The following is a 24452-nucleotide window of genomic DNA, read 5'->3' as shown; positions in this document are numbered from 1 at the left end:
GCACACGGATGTCACATGGCACGTGTGACCGTGCACACGGTTGTCGCACGTGTGATGGTGCACACGGTTGTCACATGGCACATGCAGCGGCACACACGGTTGTCACACGTGTGACGGCGCAGGGTTGTTGGGGCCACTTTGTTTTCCCAAAGTAAGAGTCCAAACACCTTTTGCAAATATGTACTTGAAGAAACTTACGTGAAAAAGAACCCAGAAATAGGACAGAACAACAAGTCTGAAACACTCGACAAACGGGTCCCACTTGCCCAGAGCAGTTAGCCGGGCCGGGCCGGGCTGAGCGCGGACGGCCACTCCACGCGGAGGCGTCTGGATTGGAAATAACCAAAAACGTCCCAAGGAAATTCGCTTTGGGCTACGCTCTCTTTTTCAGACATTTTGTTTAAGTTTGGCTGCAGTTTTGTTCTACCTAACACGAGAACCACAGTCCGCTGTAAGCAAACCGAAGCTTCCGCAAACTGGGAAAGATAGAAGAATTCTTTGGCGGAACAGAGTCCTCGGCGGGAAGCGGCTGCGGAGAAGTTGCTTTTGCTTTCAGATGGTTCTAGAGACGCCTGCATGACTCACTCCCGGCTCCTCCTCCTCCCCACGGCCCGCCCTGCCCGCCCGGCTGCAGCTCGCGGAGAGCGGAGAGCCTCTCTCTGCGTCCTCGTCCTCGTCCTCCCAGGCAGCCCACCAGACCCGGCCCTCGCTGGACGGAGACTCGCAGGCCGCAGGCATGAGGCTGGCCGGCGTGCTGCTGCCCCTGCTGCTGCAGGCCTGCTGGGTGGCCCGGGGGGCCGCACAGGACGAGCAGGAGCCCACCAGGGCCATCGCCTTCCAGGGTGAGTGAGCTCCCTGCTTTCTCCGCTGGGGACCCAGGACCAGATGTGTCCGGCTGTGATGCCGCTTGTGGGGGCCCCGTGCTTGGGCCTGGCCGTGACACCGCAGCGCAGGGGTCTTGGGGGGCCGTCCCTGGGCCTGGCTGTGAGACTAGAGCAGGGGTCTTGGGGGGCTGTCCCTGAGCCTGGCTGTAAGACTAGATCGGGGTCTTGGGGGGCCCGTCCCTGGGCCTGGCTGTGAGACTAGAGCAGGGGTCTTGGGGGACCGTCCCTGAACCTGACTGTAAGACTAGATCGGGGTCTTGGGGGGCCCGTCCCTGGGCCTGGCTGTGAGACTAGAGCAGGGGTCTTGGTGGAGGTGTCCCTGAGCCTGGCTGTAAGACTAGATCGGGGTCTTGGGGGGCCGTCCCTGGGCCTGGCTGTAAGACTAGAGCAGGGGTCTTGGGGGGCCGTCCCTGGGCCTGGCTGTGAGACTAGAGCAGGGGTCTTGGTGGGGGTGTCCCTGAGCCTGGCTGTAAGACTAGATTGGGGTCTTGGGGGGCCCGTCCCTGAGCCTGGCTGTGAGACTAGATCGGGGTCTTGGGGGGCCATCCCTGGGCCTGGCTGTGAGACTAGATCAGGGTCTTGGGGGGCCGTCCCTGAGCCTGGCTGTAAGACTAGATCGGGGTCTTGGGGGGCCGTCCCTGGGCCTGGCTGTAAGACTAGATCGGGGTCTTGGGGGGCCGTCCCTGGGCCTGGCTGTAAGACTAGAGCAGGGGTCTTGGGGGGCCGTCCCTGGGCCTGGCTGTGAGACTAGAGCAGGGGTCTTGGTGGGGGTGTCCCTGAGCCTGGCTGTAAGACTAGATTGGGGTCTTGGGGGGCCCGTCCCTGAGCCTGGCTGTGAGACTAGATCGGGGTCTTGGGGGGCCATCCCTGGGCCTGGCTGTGAGACTAGATCAGGGTCTTGGGGGGCCGTCCCTGAGCCTGGCTGTAAGACTAGATCGGGGTCTTGGGGGGCCATCCCTGGGCCTGGCTGTGAGACTAGATCGGGGTCTTGGGGGGCCGTCCCTGAGCCTGGCTGTAAGACTAGATCGGGGTCTTGGGGGGCCGTCCCTGAGCCTGGCTGTGAGACTAGATCGGGGTCTTGGGGGCCGTCCCTGGGCCTGGCCGTGATGCTGCAGAGCGGGGCCTTACCCGAGCGCCTGGAGCTCCTGGCCTCAGCTCCCCGCCCAGGTGGCGGCAGGGTCTGGCTGTCCCCCAGCAATGCCTCCAGGCTCATGTCCCCCCGAGTGTCCCCATTCTCCAGGGGATGTCAGGCTGGCAAGTGGGGGGTCGCAGCAGCTCCCTGAACTCTGGGAACGGGGAACGCCTGCCCCGAGGGCCAGAACTGTTCTTCCCTCAACTGGCAAGAGAAACCGTTACTGTTCTCACTCTCCTTTCTACGGAGGTTGTGCCCCGGGCGTTCTCAGTCCAACTCGGAAACTTAATGGGCGACTGCTCGTTTGTGCGTGTCGGGGCTGGCGTAGGGGCTGCTCTGCCTCCCCACGCTGGGGTCTGGCTCCCACCGCCCACGGGGGTGCTGGGCACCTCCATTGCTCGCTGCCTCGGCCAGGGGCTGCAGCCGGGGCAGACTGGGTGGGACAGACCTGCCCGGCGCAGGGCCGGAGCTCAAAGCCGCCCTCCCCTGGCGCAGACTGCCCCGTGGACCTGTTCTTCGTGCTGGACACGTCGGAGAGCGTGGCCCTGCGGCTGAAGCCCTACGGGGCCCTGGTGGACAAGGTCAAGGCCTTCACCAAGCGCTTCATCGACAACCTGCAGGACAGGTAGGCTGCCCGGCCGGGAACTGCCCGCCCCCGCGCTCCTGGGAGCCTCCCCGAGGGAGGGGCGCTGCCCGGGCCAGGGAGTCGGCCTCAACTTCCCCGTCTGGGAAGGGCGCGTGCTGCCGACGTCCGTCCCCTGTGGTCAGGTCGGGGACCCCGGTCAGCGGGAGGGTGAGGTGGAAGTATGAAGACTGGGGTCCCAGCAGGCAAAGGCAGGTCGGAAGTCGTGGCTCCCCGTGAGCAAACTGAGTTTGGGGAGTGGGCGGTGCCTGGGGGCTCCTCACAGCCTGGGGCCCGTGACCTCCGCAGCCTCAGGGGCCACCAGCTTGGCTGTGGGGTTGGAGCAGGGCACGTGTCATTCATTCATTCACGCAGGCACCCATTCATTTCTCCACCCTTGGGAGCTGGGGCAGTGGGTGTGGCCAAGGGCAGGATGCGGCCTGGGGGTGGGGCTGTGGGTGGGGCCTTGTGAGGCCACGCCCCCGCCTGCACCAGGGGCCCCGCCCTGCACCGAGACCCCGCTGACTGGCTGCCCAGGACCCTGAGCCTCCTGCCACCCGGAAGGGCCATAGACAGGTCACCTGTGATACCAGGGCAGACCCTCCCACCTGGGGTTGCCCAGGGCAGGAGGCTTTGGCACCAGAAACCTCAAACTTAGTGGAAATGCCCAGGCCCCCCAGGTGCAGAAGGAAGGGCGCAGATGTGGTCGGTGCCTGGCGTCCCCTTGAGGTGCCTCAGGATCTTCATTCAGGCGCCCCATGCCTCAGTTTCCCAACCAGTGAAATGGAGTGGGGTGGTCCTGACACCACTGCTATTGGTGACACCCCAGGAGGCTCCGTCACTGTCTGCCTCGTGGCCAGGCGGGGCCACCAGGCCCCTGCAGAGCAAGCCCGGGGCCTCAGGACGCTGCTCAGCCCCACCCGGGGGCCGTCCCATATAGGGCTAACCCTCCTGCTCCCACTCTGTGTCCCCCTCCGTCCTCCAGGGTCCTGTCCCCACCCGCACGCAGCTCCTCTGGGGGAGCCGAGGGTGGGGCCCCCGGTCACGTGTCTCAGGGCCGGGAAGCCCAGCGCGGGGCGGGGCAGTCTGTCCGTCTGTGACAGGTGGCGCCGTGGCCTCCTCAGTGGCAGTGGGGGCGTGCCACGGGCCCCCGCCTCCGCCTCACCCCTCCCGCGCGGCCGCAGGTACTACCGCTGTGACCGCAACCTGGTGTGGAACGCGGGCGCGCTGCACTACAGCGACGAGGTGGAGATCATCAGCGGGCTCTCGCGCATGCCGGCCGGCCGCGACGCGCTCAAGGCCAGCGTGGACGCGGTCAAGTACTTCGGCAAGGGCACCTACACCGACTGCGCCATCAAGAAGGGGCTGGAGGAGCTGCTGGTGGGGTGAGTGGCCCGGTCTCCCGCGCCGCCGGGACGCGGGGCAGGGGTGTCCCCGGAGCGGGCGCGCCCGGCGGCCGGTCTGACGCCGCGCTCTGCCCAGGGGCTCCCACCTGAAGGAGAACAAGTACCTGATCGTGGTGACGGACGGGCACCCCCTGGAGGGCTACAAGGAGCCGTGCGGAGGCCTGGAGGACGCCGTGAACGAGGCCAAGCACCTGGGCGTCAAAGTCTTCTCAGTGGCTATTACGCCCGACCACCTGGTGGGCGCTCCACCCCGCCCCCACCCCTCCCCACCCAGCCCCACCCCTCCCCACCCAGCCCCACCCCTCCCCACCCAGCCCCACCCCGCCCCACCCATGCCACGCCCCCACCCCGCCCCACCCACGCCACGCCCCCACCCTGCCCCACCAGGCCCCACCCACGCCCCACCCACACCACGCCCCCACCCCGCCCCACCCACGCCACGCCCCCACCCTGCCCCACCAGGCCCCACCACGCCCCACCCACACCACGCCCCACCCACGCCACACCACGCCCCACCCACACCACGCCCCCACCACGCCCCACCACGCCACGCCCCCACCCTGCCCCACCAGGCCCCACCACGCCCCACCCACACGACGCCCCCACCACGCCCCACCCACACCACGCCCCCACCACGCCCCACCCACACCACGCCCCCACCACGCCCCACCCACACCACGCCCCCACCACGCCACACACCCCCGCCCCACCCACGCCACACCATGCCCCACCCACGCCACGCCCCCACCACGCCCCACCAGGCCCCACCACGCCCCAGCTACACCACGCCCTGCCCCCACAACACATCACGCCTCACCCTCCCCACGCCACGCCCCCACCAGGCCCCACCACGCCACGCCCTCCCCACACCACGCCCCCACCACACCCCAGCTACGCCACGCCCTGCCCCCACAACACATCACGCCACGCCCTCCCCACGCCACGCCCGCGCACGCAGACGCCCGGCGCACATGCGCACACGGAGCGCCGGTGCTAGGCCTCCAGCGGCTGAGACCCCCTTGCGGCCCGGGGAGGGGGACGCGGGAGCCAGGGTGACCCCGGCCGGCTCGCCGCTAACCCGCGTGGCCTCCCCCAGGAGCCGCGCCTGAGCATCATCGCCACGGACCACTCGTACCGGCGCAACTTCACGGCGGCCGACTGGGGGCAGAGCCGCGGCGCGGAGGAGGCCATCGCGCAGACCATCGAGACCATCACGGACATGATCGTGAGCGCCGCGGGCGGGGGCGGGGGGGGGGGGACAGGAGGGTGGGGGCGGGGACGGGAGCGCGGGGTGCGGGGGGGGGGCCGGTGCCGCGCCCCTGGGGAGTGACCGCGTCTCCCCCCGTTCGCTTTCCAGAAAAACAATGTGGAGCAAGTGGTGAGAGCCCCTCCCCCGCCCGCGGGTCCGCACGCCAGTCCGTGTCCAGGGCGTGTGTCCGTGTTGGGGTGCATGTCCCTGTCTGTGTCAGGGTGCATGTCCCTGTTGGGTTGCATGTCCCTGTCCATGTCCAGGGCGTGTGTCTGTATCCGGGTGCATGTCCCTGTCCGTGTCAGGGTGCATGTCCATGTCGGGTTGCATGTCAGTGTCCATGTCAGGGTGCATGTCCTTGTCCGTGTCGGTGTCAGGGTCTGGGTGCATGTCGATGTGGGGGTCCATGTCCGTGTCCGTGTCAGGGTCTGGGTCCATGTCCCGGGAGCATGTCTGTGTCCAGGACACTTGTCCGTGTCCGTGTCCCGGTCTGGGTCTAAGTCTGGAGCAGGAGTGTGTGTCCAGGGCGTGTGTCGGGGTGCATGTCCTGGGCACATGTCTGTGTCCGGGGCTCCTGTCCATGTCCAGGACACTTGTCCGTGTCCGGGTCTGGGTCTGGGGCGCATGTCCGTGTCTGTGTCCATGTCCATGTCCAGGGCACATGTCTGTGTCTGGGTCCAGGTCTGGGGCGTGTCCATGTCCGTGTCTGTGTCCATGTCTGGGTCTGGGTCCATGTCCGTGTCTGTGTCTATGTCCGTGTCTGTGTCCATGTCCGTGTCTATGTCCATGTCCGTGTCTATGTCCATGTCCGTGTCTGTGTCCATGTCTGCGTCTGTGTCCATGTCCGTGTCTGTGTCCATGTCCGTGTCTGTGTCCATGTCCGTGTCTGTGTCCATGTCCATGTCCAGGGCACATGTCCATGTCTAGGGCACATGTCTGTGTCTGGGTCCAGGTCTGGGGCATATCCATGTCCGTGTCTGTGTCCATTTCTAGGTCTGGGTCCATGTCCGTGTCTGTGTCTATGTCCGTGTCTGTGTCCATGTCCGTGTCTATGTCCATGTCCGTGTCTATGTCTATGTCCGTGTCTGTGTCCATGTTCATGTCTGTGTCCGTGTCCGGGTCTGTGTTCGTGTCTGTGTCCGTGTCCGGGTCTGGGTCCATGTCCGCGTCTGTGTCCATGTCCGTGTCTGTGTCCATGTACGGGTCTGGGTCCGTGTCCAGGGCACGTGTCCCGTCCGGGCAAGTCTGGGACTCAGTGACTGACCTGTGTCCGGTGCCTCTCCCCCCAGTGCTGTTCCTTCGAGTGCCAGGTGAGTGCGCCCCCCACCCCGTGCACCCCATGCCCGCAGCTCCGCGGGGCTCTAGGCTGACCCACCCGTGTCTTGCAGCCCGCCAGAGGACCACCAGGGCTCCGGGGCGACCCCGGGTACGAGGTGAGCTGCCGCACCTGTGTGGGTCTTTCTGGGGCGTCATCCCTGCAGCTGCACCCAGGCTCGGGGGGTGCAGGCCGCAGCCTGCCTCAGTTTCCCCAATATCCCATGCTGAGCAGGTGCCCGTCTGAGGGGAGCGTCCAGGCAGCCAGAGCCCCAGTGCGGCTGCTGCGGGGTGGGGCTGCTGCGGGGTGGGGCTCCCGCGCGGTGCTGCCTGGACCCCCCCCACCCCCCTCCCCGCTCTGCTCCCAGGACTCGGGCGGGTTGGAGGTGGGAAACCAGAGGTGGGGCCAGGTGCGGCTCACGCAGGAGGGTGGAGAGTTTACATCAGCTGCCACCAGGGACAACCTGGGAGATGCCTCTTGGACGCTGCCTGTCCACTGAGACCTGTCAGCCGGTGGCTGTGGGCCCCGCGCGGTCCCGCCACCTGGCGCAGAGCAGTGGTGGCTTGGGGACAGTGAGGACTCAGAGGGTGGGGCTCCAGGACCTCGGGACGGACCCAGAGTGATGGGAAGTTGCTGTAACAATCCGGGAACTCAGAAGCCGGAATGAAACATCTTCTGAAAACCGTTTTCATGAGCGAGTAGCGGCTCTGCGCACCCGAGATCTAGAAATACCTGCGACGTCCCCCAACCATGGCGCTCTGTGTTGCAGGGAGAACGCGGCAAGCCCGGGCTCCCCGGAGAGAAGGGAGAAGCTGGAGAACCCGTGAGTGCGGTGCCTGCTGGGGGTGGGGCGCAGCTGGGGCTGGGGACCTGGACTGCGGAACCTTCCGGAAGGATGGCTGGTTTCTGAGTGCCAAAGCCTCGCTGGCTGTCCCTTGGTGGTGGGAGAGGCTGGGCACAGCCATTCCTCTGACAGGTGCCCCCCGGGGGCCACCGAGGCAGCCCCTGCAGCCCTCCACGGACCTCCGAGAGGCGCTGCCAGCAGCGGGGCGTGGCCAGGGCCCATCCGGCACCGTCGCCGTAACCGTGGCCCCTGCTTTGGCCGCTCGGCCACCTCCCTGCGCCCCAGCCCATCCCGTCCCCTCCCCTGCCCCAGCTCCTGCTGGGAGGCGCCACAGCAGGGGCTCGAGCTCCTGCGGGCTGGAGTAGGGTGGGGCTGGCCGGCTGCTCTGCTCTTCCCCCCACCCCGGGTCTCACCGTCCCCTCTTGTGTTGCAGGGACGGCCCGGGGACCTCGGCCCGGTCGGGTACCAGGGCATGAAGGTGCGTGTCCCTCCTCCCCGGGGCTGGGCGGGGTCTGTGCCTTCCTCCCCGCCCGGTGCTAGCCCGGTGCTAACCGCTGTCCTCTTCCTCCTCCGTCTGCATCTGCCCGTAGGGAGAGAAGGGGAGCCGCGGGGAGAAGGTGAGCACGGCGGCCAGGGGGACGGCCCCTCCCCTCCGGCGTCCCCAGGGTCCTCGCCAGGAGGGGACGTGGCCGGGCGGAGCCCTGGCGCCACCCTGCCGTCCCCCTGCACGTCCGAGGACCGGGACGGTCCCGGGAGCGGGTCCCTGAGCCCAGCTGCCAGCTGAGGAGGCGCCGGCCCCGGGCAGCGAGGACACCGGGGACGCCGGTCACTCTCCCCGCCAGCGGGGGCCACCACGTCACCGAGACCCCAAGCACAGGCCCAGCCCCGCTGTCCCCCCAGAGTCTCTGGGCCCTGGGGGGGTGCTGGGGGCGGGGCTTCCCGGGGGCGAAGCGGGGACCCCCCCCTCACCCTTCTGTCTCCACAGGGCTCCAGGGGACCCAAGGGCTACAAGGTGAGTGGGCAGGTCAGCCGTGGGGGGTCTGCCAGGCCCAGGCCGACTGTCCGGCCCGGCCTGACCTGCCTTTGCGCCCCGCAGGGCGAGAAGGGCAAGCGCGGCGTGGATGGCGTGGACGGCATGAAGGTAACCCGGGGCTGGGCGCTGGGCCACGCGGCGGGGGCAGGCGGGGGTCAGGCGGGGGCTCGGGGTGGGCGCTCACTGCCAGGAGACCAGCCGGGTGCAGTCAGGAGGCGTCTCCTGCGGGCATCGCCTGCCCAGCCCAGGTCCCAGTGCACCCCACGCCGCCCAGGTAAGCGCGGAGCAGCGTCTGCCTGGGGGGCTTCCTGGGGGAGGACGGCTGAGCGGCCGGCTCGAGACCCGCCTTCTCTCTCTACAGGGGGAGACGGGGTACCCAGGCCTGCCAGGCTGCAAGGGCTCTGCCGGATTCGACGTGAGTCACTTTCTCTCGCGGGTGCTTTAAGACCACAGGTTTCGGAATCGAGACTCGGCCCCAGTCCTTCCTCTCACGCTCCAAGGGGTTGCCCTGGACTGTGCCACGGGGTCTGTCCCTGCGTGGCCACCGGCGGTTGCTGTGGCAACAGCGTCATGCACCATCTTCCCACAGGGCATTCAAGGACCCCCCGGCCCCAAGGGAGACGCAGGTGCCTTCGGACTGAAAGGGGAGAAGGTCGGTGGCTCCTGGGCCCGAGGGCGGGGGCTTGGTGGTTCCTCCCAGCCAGCCCAGGGCGAGCGCCTTTGACCTCTGATCTCGGCAGGGCCAGCCCGGAGCCGACGGCGAGGCCGGGAGACCCGGGAACTCGGGGCCGCCTGGAGACGAGGTGAGGATGCGCTCGGCCCCCGGGCACGCGGGCCCCAGGGGGGGCCAGACCGCTGCATGGACACGCCCACCCTGTGTCCCCCCAGGGCGAACCGGGAGAGCCGGGCCCCCCAGGAGAGAAAGGAGAGGCTGGTGACGAGGTGAGTGCCCCCCCCAGCACCTGCACCTGGCGAGGGCAGGGGTCACGCACACACTGACTCTTCCGTTCCTTCCGCCTGACCCCAGGGGAACGCAGGACCCGACGGCGCCCCCGGAGAGAGGGTGAGTCTGCGCCGCTCTGCAGCCCCGTCCCCGAGACAGACAGGGGCGGCCCTGGGTGTTGCGTTCTGCTCACTGTGCACCAGGGTCTGGGGCAGGCGGGGTCTGGGGAGCTGGGAGGCTCCGGCCTGAGGGGGGATGCGCCAGGGTGGGAGACGCCCCCAGCGCCCTGCTGGGGCGTGGGTACCACGGCAACCACAGCTGCCCCTGTGCTCTGTCCCCGCAGGGCGGCCCTGGAGAACGAGGACCCCGAGGGACCCCAGGCACTCGGGGGCCGAGAGGAGACCCGGTGAGTCCTGGAGCTGGGCCCTGTCCAGGGAGGGTGGGAGACCCCGAGGCCTGGGTCCAACCGTCAGAGTCACCACACGTGGCCACCAGCCCCTTTGGTGCTGGGTTTGGCCGCCCCCCCCCCCCTGTTTCCCCAAATAGCGGCGGTTCCCTCAGTGCCTCTGGCCTGGGGCCGGCGGGTCAGCTCCAGGGGCCGGTCCTGGAGAGCAGGGTCCACGGGGTCACAGGGACAGGACCCCCGGCCTGACAGCCAGCACCACACGGGGAAACACCCCCAAACGCCACACCCACCGTGAGGGGCTGGTGCCTGGCGGCCCCTGTGTGAGTAAACCGGGCTCAGCACCGAGGTCTCGGGGCCGTGGGACCCCGACCGTGGCCGCCGCGCGTCCAGGCCCCCACCGTCCCAGCAGGACACCCGGCTGCAGGCGTCCGGGGGTGACACGGTTCGCTAGACGGGCACCCTCCGCCATCACACCGGGCTTTTCTAAACGCCACCGTCCCGTCCGACAGCTCTGTGCCCGTTTCTGCAGACGGCGCCGGGCTCTTCCTCGGAACGACTTTCCTTGTTGAGATTCCGAGGGTGAGGGTGTGGGACCACAGACCGCAGGACGGTTCGGTTGGGAAGTCCCGGTGGGGACGCCCGGCGCTGGCGGCACCAGGGCCTGCCCGTCCGTCTGCCCAGGGTGCAGAGGCGGAGCTGGGCTATCTCCGGCCGTGCACTCCCTGGGGAAGTTGTGCTGGACCAGAGCGGGGGCAGGCAGACGCGTCTGCTCAGACTCGGCCCCGCCCCGCTCGGAGCCCAGAGCACACCGGCCACACGGCCCCACCCCCACACTCACAGGCCCGTCTCCCCCCAGGGTGAAGCTGGACCCCAAGGCGACCAGGGACGAGAAGGCCCCACTGGCGTCCCCGGAGACCCGGTAGGAAGCCCGCTGTCTCCCGCAGGGGTCGGGGCTGTGCCCCCTCGCTGGCCGGTTCTAGTCTTGGAGGCTGGAGTGTTCCCAGCAGCTCCCCTGCGGTGTGGGGTCTCTCCATTTCCGACTGAGGGGACCCCCAGGGGCGTGTCCCCGTCAGAGCCAGCTGCAGGAGGCGGCCTGGGCCGGGCTGGGTGCACACCGCGGGGGCCCAGCCCCTGTGGCCCCGACACTGGGCCACTGGGTCCAGGGACGCGGCCCACAGGCCGCCGGGTGCAGAGGTGGATGAGCAGCCCGCACACGGCCCCAGAGCTGGGACCCCAGAGCGGCACCCCAACGCGTGTGTGCGGGGGAAGGGCAACGCGGGCGTGGAAACATAGTGCAGCAGCCGGCGTGCGGAGCAGGAGGGCCCCGGGATAGGGACGGGCGGGGTGCTGTGGGCCCCTAGACAGCCGGGGACAGGGCGGGGGAGAGGGGGCCCCTGGGAGGAGCCCGGGGGAGGAGCACTGAGTCTGGGGCCCTGGCAGGGGAGGGGAGGCTCCCAGGGGAGATCGGGTGTTTCAGCCCCTGGGAGACACTGGGCACCGGGCACCGGCCTGGGCTGGTGTCTGTGTGTCTGAGTCTGGACGGGTGTGAGACTGTGGCTGGAGGTAGGCCAGGGAGTGTGAGCCTATGGAAGGTTCCAGAATCCCAGGGTACCTGGGAGACCTTCCAGAGACCACCCATCCAGCCATCCACCCAGCTACTCATCCACCCACCCATCCATCCACCCACCCACCCACCCATCCATCCACCCACCCACCTACTCATCCATCCATCCACCCACCTACCCACCCTTCCACCCACCTACCCACCCATCCACCCACCCATCCACCCTTCCACCCACCTACCCACCCTCCCATCCACCCACCCACCCTCCCATCCACCCACCCACCCACCCTCCCATCCACCCACCCATCCACCCTTCCACCCACCTACTCATCCATCCATCCACCCACCTACCCATCCATCCACCCACCTACCCATCCATCACCCACCTACCCATCCATCACCCACCTACCTATCATCCATCCATCCACTTACCCATCCATCTACCCACTTACCCATCTATCTTCCATCTACCCACCTACCCGTCTATCTTCCATCTACCCACCTACTCATCCATCCACCCACCTATCCACCCATCCACCCACCTACCCATCTATCCACCCACCTACCCATCCATCCACCCACCTATCCACCCATCCACCTACCCATCCATCCATCCACCCACCTACCCACCCATGCACCCACTTATCCACCCATCCACCCACCTATCCATCCATCCACCCACCTACCCATCCATCTACCCACTTACCCATCTATCTTCCATCTACCCACTTACCCATCTATCTTCCATCTACCCACCTACTCATCCATCCACCCACCTACCCACCCATCCACCCACCTACCCATCCATCCACCCACCTACCCATCCATCTACCCACCTACCCATCTATCTTCCATCTACCCACCTACCCACCCATCCACCCACCTACCCATCCATCCACCCACCTACCCATCTATCATTCATCCGCCCATTTATGCATCATCCATCCATTTGTTCATCTTGAAATACTCCAAGGCTGTATTCAGAAGGTAAATTCTTAGCAGCAGAATTTCTGGAACAAGGTGTGTGTGTGTGTGTGTGTGTGTGTGTGTGTGTGTGAGTGTGTGTGTGAGTGTTTTGATACTTGCCAAATAATTCTACATAAAGGGAGTCCCAACTTTCATTCCCCACTAAGAGCAGAAAGTAGAGCCTGCACACACACCTTCCCCCACAGGAGATGCTATCGAACCTCAACCGTGTGTTCGTGCTCCTGGGGGACACTGTGTCCTGTGTCACCTGCCTGACATGCGGCAGCCAGGCACACGCACCCGCTGCAGGCTCTCCTGGCTGTCCACGTGCCCTGCCCGTTTCCCCGCCGGATTCTCTTCTCGTGCTGGCGCGAGTGGGCTCTTTCCTTTGATGCAGATATCTTTCCAAATTCGTCATCCGCGTGTCTTACTCTGCGTGGCACCGTTGTTTAGAGTGTTCTGCTCGTTTATGAGAGTGCAGACGCGTTCAGCCTTGTGTTCCGTTTTCATGCTGTGCCTTTTATTTGCTTGGGACGCGTATTGGGGGTTGCAGGTGAGGCGGGCTTGGGCTCAACTGGACGGTGGCCCCGGCTGCCACAGCGCCAGCCATTGCAGACACCATCTGCAGGGGGCAAGACGCGCCTTCATCAGATTTTAAATCCCTTCTCTCTGTGGCCTCTTTCTGAACCGCTGTTGCATGCCTCGCGCCTGGCTGCTTGTCCCTCAGTTCTGATGATGCCACTGCTGTGACTTCGCGGTAGGTGTCCTGCCGGGAGCTGTGACGTTCGAGGCCGGCCTGCCGCACTCGGGCAGGGCAGGCTCTGGGCAGTCACACCTGGTGACGGTGAAGGTCTGTGCGTCTGTGGACAGGCCGGTGTGCGGGGCCACCAAGCCACCGAGCACAAGTCAGGGAAGGGCCGCTATTTCTGACGTTGTCACACACGAGAGGCGACCTCAGGCCCGGGGATCGAAGCGGCCTTCCCAAGTCACGCTTATATTTCTGTGCACAGACAGGAATCGCCCTTTGTGTTCCCATTTGTGTTTTGGGCTACGTGGCCACTAAACACAGCACGTGGTGCCTTGGTGGGCCTGGTCTCCCCCTGGGCCGGCGGGGCCCTCTGCTCATGCGGGGAGGGCAGCGCTGAGGCCGGGCAGGCTGGGCCTGAGGGACCCGCGAGGGCTGGCGCCCACTGGGTGTGTCCCCCCCGCAGGGCGAGGCTGGCCCCGTTGGAGCTAAAGGTTACCGTGGCGACGAGGGTCCCCCCGGGACTGAGGTGAGCACCCCCAACCCACCTCCTGCCCGTGGGGGGGCCCTGAGGTCCCCCAGCGCTGGCCCGTTACCCCGGACTTACTGCCCCCCACTCCCGTGCCCTCCTGCCCTGGGGCCCCCAGCACATCCCTCACCCAGTGCCAGCCCCTTACCCCAGACTACCTGCCCCCCACTCCCGTGCCCTCCTGCCCTGGGGCCCCCAGCACATCCCTCACCCAGTGCCAGCCCCTTACCCCAGACTCCCTGCCCCCCACTCCCGTGCCCTCCTGCCCTGGGGCCCCCAGCACATCCCTCACCCAGCACCGGCCCCTCATTCCGGAATCCCTGCCCCCCCTCCCGAGCCCTCCTGCACTGGGGCCCCCACGGGCCTGGCGTTCACGGCCCCATCGCCTCTCCTCCCCAGGGCCCCAGAGGAGCCCCAGGACCCGCCGGGCCCCCCGGAGACCCAGGGCTGATGGGCGAAAGGGTGAGTGTCCAGAGCACAGCCCCGGGGCCCAGCCATGGGGGAGGGCGTGGCCGGGCCCGGCTGCCGGGACGGGCGTTTCCCCCAGCATGGCCGAGTCCTGGTCTCACTCCGGTTCCGGACGCCTCGGCCGGGCCCTCCCGCTCCAGGCCGGCCGGGGGCCTGACAGACGGGCACGGCACCCCTGGGCCCCACTCCAGGAGGGCCGGGGGCCTGACAGACGGGCACGGCGCCCCTGGGCCCCACTCACCCGGGGCGTCCTGGGCGCTTCTCGCAGTGACGGCGGCTCTGCTCTGCTCCCAGGGTGAAGACGGCCCCCCGGGAAACGGCACCGAGGGCTTCCCCGGATTCCCCGTAAGTGCCCAGGGTTGCCCTCCCGGGACCCCGGCTGCCGCAGCAGCCTCTCGGGCCAGCCGGGCTCCCTCGGGGCCGGGTGCGAGTCCCCAACCCCTCCCTGCCAGCCCGGAGTAACCGCCCGCCTCCCGCCCACAGGGCTACCCGGGCAGCAGGGGCCCTCCCGGGATAAACGTGAGTACCCGCCCCGTGCGACTGTGGCATGTGCACACACACATGCACACGGAACAAGCACAGACACAGGTCGCTACACGCATGTTTCCTCCGAGGTGGGGTCTGCGAGTGCCCACCCGGTGACGGTGCCCCCGCCGGCCACATGGGGTGGGCCAGTCCCCGAGCCCACACCGAGTGTCCCCCAAACCTCCGAGGGCCCCGGCCGGCTCCGACCACAGCCTCTCACAGGAAGCGTGTGCGTGGGCGGGCGCGGGGTCAGGGTCCCCTCGTCTTTATTTCTCCCTTTCAAACCTGCTTAGTAAGGAGAAGGGAAGCCACAGCGATCCGCTAACCAAGGGCTCTGTCCCCGCAGGGCACCAAGGGCTACCCAGGCCTCAAGGGGGACGAGGGCGAAGCTGGGGACCCTGGAGACGACGTGAGTGCAGAGGGCGGGGCAGAGCCGCCAGCCACAGTCAGCCTCCCCGAGGGCGGGGGTCCAGGCGTGGGGGGACCAGACATGGGGAGGCCAGGTGTGGGAGGCCAGGTGTGGGGGTCCAGGTGTGGGGAGTCCAGGCGTAGGGGTTCCAGACATGGGGAGGCCAGTGTGGGGGTCCAGGTGTGGGGGACCATGCTGGGGGGGTTCAGGTGTGGAGGGGCCAAGCGTGGGGGACTAGGTGTGGGGAGGCCAGGTGTGGGGGCCAGGCATGGGGGACCAGGCTGGGGGGTTCAGGCGTGGAGGGGCCAAGCGTGGGGGCCAGGTGTGGGGGACCAGGCTGGGGGGGTTCAGGCGTGGAGGGGCCAGGTAGGGGGTCCAGGTGGGGGGGTCCAGACACAGGGGATCCAGGTGTGGGGGTCCATGCAGTGGGGGGGTCTCGGCGGGGGGGGGGTACCAGGCTGGGGGGGCCAGGCAATGGGGACTAGGCATGGGGGCAGTCCAGGTGTGAGGGTCAAGGCTGGTGGGGGTCAAGGTGTGGGGGGGAAAGGCGGGGGTGGCTAGGCAGCGGGGGGACCAGCCGGGGCACCAGGTGGGCAGGACGGACCAGGTTGGGGGGCCTAGGCGTGGGGGGATGAGGGGGCAGGCGAGGACACCAGGTTGGGGGGTCTAGGCAGGGGGGATCAGGGGGGGTGCCAGGTGCAGGGGTAGACCAGGCAGGGGGAGGGTGTCCAGCTGCTGGGCTCCTCTGGGGACGCACGAGCGCCCAGGGCTGACGGCAGTGCACAGACCCCGCCGTGCCTGCTGATCCAGTGCCGTCTCCTTCCAGAACAACGACGTCTCGCCCCGAGGTGCCAAAGGAGCGAAGGGGTACCGGGGCCCCGAAGGCCCCCAGGTGGGTGGACGTGGCCGGACAGGGCCCCCTGGGCCGGTGACGAATCTGGCGAGCTGGGGGCAGTTTGGGAGGCTGGGCCGTGGACAGGTGGCCTGGAGGGTTGCAGCCGGTCCCCAGAGTGAGGACAGCAGAGCCCAGCCGGGGCAGACGCCGTCCTCGGGCCCGACCACCGCCTGCTGCCCAGAGCATGGTAGCTGCAGGGTCTCGTGGGACCCTCAGGCACACGGAGGTGGCGGCCGGGGGTCTGGGCAGGGGCTCCCACAGACTCTGTTCTGGAAGTGCAGTGGGTGCCTCAGCCTAGACCCTCACCGTGGTCTCTTGGACAGGGACCCCCGGGACACGTGGGACCACCCGGGCCGGACGTAAGTGGGTCTGCAAACATCCTCGGGCGCGTGCTGGGGCTGGGGTGGGGGTCCTGTCCGTGAAAGGTCCCGCAGATGGGGGTGTTGGTGGAAGGAGGACATGGGGCCTCGTGACAGCCGGGGGCACGTGTGACAGCCACGTCTGTGGCCATGTCGGGCGCCCGCCCCTGCAGAGTCTGAGGGCAGGCCGGGCGCACCTGGGAGCGAGAGTCCCTGGCGGTGGCCCTGGGGTGGGGGAGACTGGGCCAGCCCCGCTGGGAGGCGCCCGCCGTGTGTCAGCCCCGCATCCCTCCGTCCCCAGGAGTGCGAGATCCTGGACATCATCATGAAGATGTGCTGTGAGTGTCCGGCTGCGGGTAGACCGCGGCCTGCAGCCGCCCTGCTCCGGGGTCCCCCAGCTTGGGACACGCCAGGGCCCCGGCTCCCGCGGGTGGGGACGACCTGGGGCAGGGGAGGGGCAGCGCGCGTCTTTCTGACGGCACCGGGGGTCCCGACCGTCCTGTCGTTTCCTTTCTCTTTCCCCAGCTTGCTGTGGTGAGTGCCGCCGCCGACCTCAGGAAACGTCTACTTCAAATCTTTAGGCAGAATAGCTCCTGTGGTGGTGGAATCCTGCATGTGTCCCTCCGCCGCCCGCCACTGCCCAACCCTGCAAGCCTGGCCGGCGCGGTGGGCGGGGCTGGGCTCAGCCCCTGCCGCTCCCTCCGCCCCTCCACCTCCCGCGGCCCGGGTCCCAGAGCCCAGTGAGGCCTGGGGCAGCGGGAGCGTGGAGGGACCCGGGAGGGCAGCCTCTGTCCGTCTGTCCGTCCGGGAGGGAGGGCTGCGCCCCTGCTCTGAGCGCCCCGCCCCGCCCGCAGAGTGCACGTGCGGCCCCATCGACATCCTGTTCGTGCTGGACAGCTCCGAGAGCATCGGCCTGCAGAACTTCGAGATCGCCAAGGACTTCATCACCAGGGTCATCGACCGGCTGAGCCGGGACGAGCTGGTCAAGGTGAGGCAGCCCCAGAGGCCCGTCAACTCGGCCGCCCGCGGGCAACCAGCACGGCTGTGTGGCCGGTCCCCGAGTTCCCGGGAGACCCGGGGTCATGGGAGTCGCCCCTGGGGCGCCGTGCGCAGTGCGCGGGCCGACGCCGTGTCCGTGCGCAGTTCGAGCCGGGGCAGTCGCACGCCGGCGTGGTGCAGTACAGCCACAACCAGATGCAGGAGCACGTGGACCTGCGGAGCCCCAACATCAGGAACGCGCAGGAGCTCAAGGAGTGAGTGTGCTGCGCGCGCAGCCCATGGGCGCAGGCGTCTCCAACAGCCCATCCTGACCCCTGACCCTGACCTCTGACCTCCCCCTGCGCAGAGCCATCAAGAAGCTGCAGTGGATGGCGGGCGGCACGTTCACGGGCGAGGCTCTGCAGTACACGCGGGACCGGCTGCTGCCGCCCACCCAGAACACGCGCATCGCGCTGGTGATCACGGACGGGCGCTCGGACACGCAGCGCGACACCACGCCCCTCAACGTGCTCTGCGGCCCCGACATCCAGGTGGGCGGCGCCGCGCGGCTCCCACGCGGGCACGGGGCACCTGGGCCCCCAGAGCCGCCGCCGACGCCATCCGTGTCCTCCGCAGGTGGTCTCCGTGGGCATCAAGGACGTGTTCGACTTCGTCCCCAGCTCCGACCAGCTCAACGACATCTCCTGCCAACCCGGGGCGTCGCCGCAGGCCCGGCCCGGCCTCTCGCTGGTCAAGGAGAACTACGCGGAGCTGCTGGAGGACGCCTTCCTCAAGAACATCACGGCGCAGATCTGCATAGGTGGGCACCGGGCGGCCGCGGGATGTGCGGGCCGCGTCCCGGCCCCACCTGTGCAGCCGGGGACACGCCTGCTCGCCGGGGCCAGAGCTGGCCGCGGAGCCCGCGGGGCCGCTTGGGAACACGCGCCACGGCCAGGCGGGCCAGGCGGCGGGTCGGCAGCCGGAGAGACCTGCCGCGCGATGGGCATGTGGTCGGCAGCTGTGGTGCAGGCCTCTGACCTGCAGACCATCCTTCCCTCCTCTGAGCCTCAGTTTCTCCATTCCCAGAAGGGGCCAACGCTGGGTTGGAGTGAGGACCAGGACAGTGCTGGGGCCACTCTCACCCTGGAAGGTCCCCTCTGGTGTTGTGGAGGCTGGAGGGGCCAAGTAGGGGGCACGGGCGGGGCAGATCCTGGACAGCTCCCCGCGGTTATTAGGCGGTCACCCAGGCGTGGCCGTACCTGCGCCTGCCATCCAGGTGCTCAGCGGCCCCTCCCAGTGGGGCCACGTGGCGTGGCTGGGCTCACCCTGGGCTTTCTCTATTGCAGATAAGAAGTGCCCGGACTACACCTGCCCGAGTGAGTGCTGGGCGGGGCTCTAGCTGGGGCGGGGTCTCCTGAGTGCTGGGCGGGGCTTGTGTGGGGCCGGGGCTGGGTCGCCTGAGTGCTGGGCAGGGCTCTAGCCGGGGCGGGGTCACTTGAGTGCTGGGCGGGGCTTGCATGGGGCCGGGGCGGGGTCTCCTGAGTGCTGGGCGGGGCGAGTGCGTGGGGCTCTGGCCTAGCCGGGGTGGGGTCACCTGGGTGCTGGGCGGGGCTTGCGTGGGGCCGGGGCGGGGTCTCCTGAGTGCTGGGCGGGGCTTGCGTGGGGCCGGGGCGGGGTCTCCTGAGTGCTGGGCGGGGCGAGTGCATAGGGCTCTGGCCTGGCCGGGGCGGGGTCACCTGGGTGCTGGGGGGCGGGAGCCCGTGTGGCTCTGGCCGGGCGGAGACTCCACAGTGACCAGCGCGGAGGCGCTGGGGCAGCTGAGCTTGCGTGGGGCCACGCGCTAACGGCCCCCTGCCCTGCAGTCACCTTCTCCGCCCCGGCCGACATCACCATCCTCCTGGACGGCTCGGCCAGCGTGGGCAGCCACAACTTCGACATCACCAAGCGCTTCGCCAAGCGCCTGGCGGAGCGCTTCCTCAGCGCGGGCAGGGCCGACCCCTCCCAGGACGTGCGCGTCTCGGTGGTGCAGTACAGCGGCACCGGCCAGCAGAGGCCGGAGCGCGCGGCGCTGCAGTTCGTGCAGAATTACACGGTGCTGGCCAGCGTCGTGGACGGCATGGCCTTCCTCAACGACGCCACGGACGTCACCGACGCCCTGAGCTACGTGACCCGCTTCTACCGCGATGCCTCGCCCGGCCCGGCCAAGAAGAGGCTGCTGCTCTTCTCCGACGGCAACTCGCAGGGCGCCACGGCCGCGGCCATCGAGAAGGCCGTGCAGGACGCGCAGCGGGCGGGCCTCGAGATCTTCGTGGTGGCGGTCGGCCGCCAGGTGAACGAGCCGCACGTCCGCGTCCTGGTCACCGGCAAGACGGCCGAGTACGACGTGGCCTTCGGCGAGCGCCACCTGTTCCGCGTGCCCAGCTACCAGGCCCTGCTGCGGGGCGTCTTCTACCAGACCGTCTCCAGGAAGGTGGCGCTGGGCTAGCGGGCGCGCCGCCACCGCCGCCAGCGCCTCCCCACCCCGTCCCCAAACAGGAAGTGAAATGTGACCCGAGTTTTCCCGACCAGCCTCATCAGCTAGATTTGGTTTCAAAGGAAAAGCTTGAAAAGCCACGACACACACGGCCTGGCCCATCCGGGCGCGGCGCTCTGCGTCCTCGGCTGGGCTGGGATTCGCGCCTCCCCGCCAGGACGTCCCACCCACGGCGGCGTCCGCACCTCCAGGCTCCTCTGCGCCGCCCCAGGTCCGCGGCCCCAAGTGGCTGTCCCTCCGCCCCAGGTCCGCGGTCCCAAGTGGCTGTCCCTCCGCCCCAAGTCCGCGGCCCCAAGTGGCTGCCCCTCCGCCGTTCCGCGGACGTCGCCCTGCAACCTAGAGCCAAAGCAAACCCTACCGGTCAGCGCACGCGAGGCCGGGGCTCTGTCTCGGTTTTGGAAAGCCAAGGTCAGGAGGACTTTTCAACGTAAATCTCAGTGGTCCACCCTCCCTACGAGGTCCGCACCAGTGGCCGCGATCTGGGCGTCTTCAGAGGACGGTGGGGACAGTGGCTGCGCTCAAACTCGAGTAATGGTGCTTGTCCACGCCCAGGGACACGGAGCCATTTGGTGGCACAAACTGGTGTATTTTATTAAAAACAATCCAGAGCTCTTTTTTCCTCAAAACCGTGGTCTGTTCTCCATCTTATTGAAGACCCTCTATATGTTAGTTTTATTTTTACTCCTTCCTGTGTTTTTTCTCGACGTGTCCATGTTGGTGATTTTTCCTAATAAAAGTTTTCACTCTTCTCCGTAGTCGTGTTTCCGATGGGTTGAAGCCCCTGCCACGTGTGCCGAGTGTGCTGCATGCGGTGTGTGCGGTGTGTGCCTCCTGTGCTGTGTGTGTGGCATGTGCCACGTGTGCAGCGTGTGCCTCCTGTGCTGTGTGTGTGGCATGTGCCGCGTGTGCAGCGTGTGCCTCCTGTGCTGTGTGTGCAGCGTGTGCCGTGTGCGGCATGTGCCGAGTGCACCGCGTGTGTAGCATGTGCTGTGTGTGCAGTGTGTGCTGAGTGTGTTGCGTGTGTGGCGTGTGCCTCATGTGCGGCATGTGCAGCCTGTGCAGCATGTGCCACGTGTGCAGTGTGTGCCGTGTGTGCAGCATGTGCCTCCTGTGCAGCATGTTCCGTGTGTGCCTCTGCTGCATGTGCTGCGTGTGCTGGATGTGCAGCATGTGCCACGTGTGCAGTGTGTGCCGCGTGTGCAGTGTGTGCCTCCTGTGCAGCATGTTCCGTGTGTGCCTCTGCTGCGTGTGCTGCGTGTGCTGGATGTGCAGCATGTGCCACGTGTGCAGTGTGTGCGAAGTGTGCCACGTGTGCATGTGCTGCATGTGCAGCGCATGCCTTGTGTGCAGCGTGTGCCTCCTGTGCTGCATGTGTGGCGTGTGCCACGTGTGCGGCGTGTGCGGCGTGTGCAGCGTGTGTGGCATGTGCCGAGTGTGCTGCATGTGCCTCCTGCTGCGTGTGCCTCGTGTGCAGCGTGTGCTGAGTGCGCAATGTGTGCCGTGTGTGCTGTGTGTTCGGCGTGTGCCTCATGTGGGGCGTGTGCGGCGTGTGCTGAGTGCGCAATGTGTGCCGTGTGTGCTATGTGTTCGGCGTGTGCCTCGTGTGGGGCGTGTGCCTGTGTGTGGCATGTGCTGCGTGTGCTCCACGCCCAGGCAGGAGGGAGATTCAGAGCCAGGGTGTCTGTCCGGTGCCCATCCCCCACCACCCAGACCAGGTGCTGCCCTTTGGGGTCGCCGTCCGTGGCACCCCTGGCCGCAGACTTGGAGCAAACTGGGTCTCCAGTCTGGCTGGGCCGCCAGATCCAACAAGATTGAGCCCAAAAGGCCCCTCGCCAGGCCCTGCATTTCCAGGCTAAGAAGTGTGCCCAGGCGACCCAAAGGGGTTTGGGGTCCCCCCACCCCGCGGGAAGGTGCCCTGGAAGGACCCAGAGCCAGGCCTTGGTGGACGTGGCAGGCACCGGGAGCCCAGGCTTCCATCCCAGCGCTGGGCGTGGCCTCTGCCCTCCGCCAGGGTTTGCAGGCAGGGTGGGGGCTGGCGGGATCTGAGCTGACCCAGCCTCCAGAGAAAGAAATTCGAGGCTGTTATTGTCGGGTTCTGAGCTCCAGATGGGAGGGCGGGGTCAGGGCTGGGCTGAAGTGGGCCGGGGGCACAGGAGGCCTCACTTGCAGGATGTGAGGGCACAAGGTGGGGACACCCCAGCTCGCAGTGTGGCCAAAGGCCGGGCCACAGGAAGTGCCATGGACACTTCGTTCTGGGTGGACAAGGAGCCCCACACAGCCTGCTGCCCAGGACACGCCCAACTAGGCAGCCCCGGCAGGAAGTGAGAGACCCCACAGCCCACCCCCGACCTCCAGCCCCCAGGAGCCACCAGCCTGTTCTCCCAGACCCCAGCTCCCTCCCCACCGTGGGAGCCGCACACCTGCCCCTCGCTGTGGTGGGCTTGGCAGCTCTGTGGTGCCCCCCAGGGGGTGGTGGTGAAGCCCCTCACCCGGGCCTGTGGCCCCCAGCGAGGCAGGAGCTGAGTAGAGGGTTGAAGCTGGCTGGGAAGGGGCCGTTAGTTGCCCTAGAGTGAGTCCAGGGCTGGAGGGCTGCGGGGGTCCTGGGGAGGGGGGTGCCGGCCTCTGTCCTACCCACTCTCCACGGGACCCCCTTTCCCACCTCCCACCCGGCGCAGGTCCCTCCTGTTCACCCCAGGCCTGCACATGGGTCCAGGGGGCTGTGAGGTGTGGGCCCTGCCCCAGAGCCTAGGCCGGGGTTTCTCCCCAACCTCACCTTGCCACGGGTCCCCCCCCAACACCCTGGGGGTCTCCAGGGACTCCAGGCAGCAGGGAGCGAGGGGCCACCACAGCCCTGGCTCTCACTCGGACACAGACCCTTTGGCAGCCCGGGAGGCGGCTGGACTCTGGTTCAGCGTCTCTCACCTTGTGGAAACTGAGGCACAGCAAGGGACTTGCACAAAGCCAAAGTCCACAGCGCCTGCCGTGACTGTCACACACCAGGTCCCTCAGCCACTGCCGCTAAGCCCCAGCCCACCAGGGCCCCTCCCTCCAGGCACCTCCCGCCTCGGGCTGGGGGACTCCCACCCTGAAGGTGGTCCAACAGCACCAGCCCTTTCCTTCCTGCCCTTGCACGCGTGTGCGGCTTTGGCACAGATCACGGGACTCACAGCGTGCTAGGGCCGGACCGTTTCGCACGTGGCCACAGCGGACACCCGGGTACCCCCTAAACCCACCAACAGAACAAGCAGCCGAAGCTCAGGGCTCCTGTCCTCCTGTCGGTAGAGAGATCATTCTGGGGCTTTGGCTGCACCCCCTTTCTGCACATGAGGCTGAGCACGCGTGTGAGTCCCCCCCCCCCCCGAGACAGACCCATGCATGGCTCGGCCACGGCTCTGCTCCTGGCTTTTCTCTCCGTTTCTGGAAACTGCACATCGAGTCGACTGGCCATTCGAGACAACCCGCAAGTGTTTGTTCCCGATTTCAATTTTGCTATTTTTGTGCGGGGCGGGAGAGCCATGCAGGACATTCGTATTTTAATGTAATTTCTCGGTCACGTCTCCACTGACGGAGCCCCCAGGCCCACGTGATCGGCACTTCCACACTCCCTCCCAGCCCTCCGGTGACCCACACGTGACACGTGGACCAGGGCCTGTTGGCGTGCACCCTACAGCGTACACGTGGCGTGGGGACCCAGTTCACCTAGCCACATGGCTGACAAAGCCATGTCTTGAAAAGTCCACATTTCCCCGACTCCAGGGGCTGCCGTCACACGAGCTTATGCAGGTACCCGGGTCTAGTGCTGGATCTCTTCCCGGCCTCAGCCGAGCTGCGCACCAGCCCCGGCTCCCAGCACGGACGCTGTTCCGTGCTCCTGATGTCCACCGGGGAGTCCCCACCCGCCCTGCTCCCCCATCCAGGATTTTCCTGACTCTCCGTGTTTATTTTTCCATGTGGAAATTTGAAATAGATTTGTCCAGGCCCTGTGGTGTTCTAGTTATAAATTAACTTACGGGGACTTGACATCTTCACCACACAGAGTCAGAGTCTCCGGTCCCGAAACACGCCCTGGTTGCTGACCTGTCTGGGTCGACCTTCGCACCTTTTGGGTTACAGCTTCCTGTGCACGGGTGTGCGTGTTTCTTCTTCTTCCTTTTTTTTTTTTTTTTTTTTTTTTGTGAGACAGAGTCTCACTCTGTTGCCCAGGCTAGAGTGCCGTGGCGTCAGCCTAGCTCACAGCAACCTCAAACTCCTGGGCTCAAGTAATCCTGCTGCCTCAGCCTCCCGAGTAGCTGGGACTACAGGCATGCGCCCGCCACCATGCCCAGCTAATTTTTTCTATATATATTTTTAGTTGGCCAATTAATTTGTTTCTATTTTTAGTAGAGACGGGGTCTCGCTCTTGCTCAGGCTGGTTTCGAACTCCTGACCTTGAGCGATCCTCCCACCTCGGCCTCCCAGAGTGCTAAGATTACAGGCGTGAGCCACCGCGCCCGGCCCGTGTTTCTTATTTCTGTTTTGTCTGCTACCTGGCCATCGTTGCTGTGAAGACTACCGATCTTGCGCTGTTAATTCACGTCCTGACCTTAGTGAATTCTCTGATTGCTCTAGCAGTTGCTCAGTCCATTGCCTGGATTTCACCGGAACCAC

At 67.0% G+C, this 24452-nt stretch overlaps 1 protein-coding gene across 1 annotated transcript; it reads left to right on the top strand.

Moving 5' to 3' along the window:
- Window positions 1-606: 606 nt before the first annotated feature.
- On the top strand, window positions 607-20553 carry COL6A1 (collagen type VI alpha 1 chain). Its single transcript, XM_075997720.1, has 35 exons — window positions 607-842; window positions 2512-2641; window positions 3823-4023; window positions 4121-4280; window positions 5141-5269; window positions 5402-5422; window positions 6583-6603; window positions 6682-6726; window positions 7378-7431; window positions 7886-7930; window positions 8043-8069; window positions 8438-8464; window positions 8549-8593; window positions 8847-8900; window positions 9075-9137; window positions 9226-9288; window positions 9374-9427; window positions 9513-9548; window positions 9772-9834; window positions 10691-10753; window positions 13576-13638; window positions 14038-14100; window positions 14401-14451; window positions 14590-14625; window positions 14978-15040; window positions 15867-15932; window positions 16259-16294; window positions 16596-16632; window positions 16820-16828; window positions 17149-17282; window positions 17438-17547; window positions 17640-17823; window positions 17909-18092; window positions 18619-18648; window positions 19135-20553. Exons 1-35 carry the CDS (start codon window positions 737-739, stop codon window positions 19755-19757), a joined length of 3096 nt encoding a protein of 1031 aa, XP_075853835.1. The 5' UTR covers window positions 607-736; the 3' UTR covers window positions 19758-20553.
- The last annotated feature ends 3899 nt before the right edge of the window (window positions 20554-24452 follow it).

This window comes from Microcebus murinus, chromosome 1 (genome assembly GCF_040939455.1).
Source record: "Microcebus murinus isolate Inina chromosome 1, M.murinus_Inina_mat1.0, whole genome shotgun sequence".
Classification (NCBI taxonomy): Eukaryota; Metazoa; Chordata; class Mammalia; order Primates; family Cheirogaleidae; genus Microcebus; species Microcebus murinus.
This window is presented reverse-complemented; position numbering and strand designations above follow the sequence as displayed.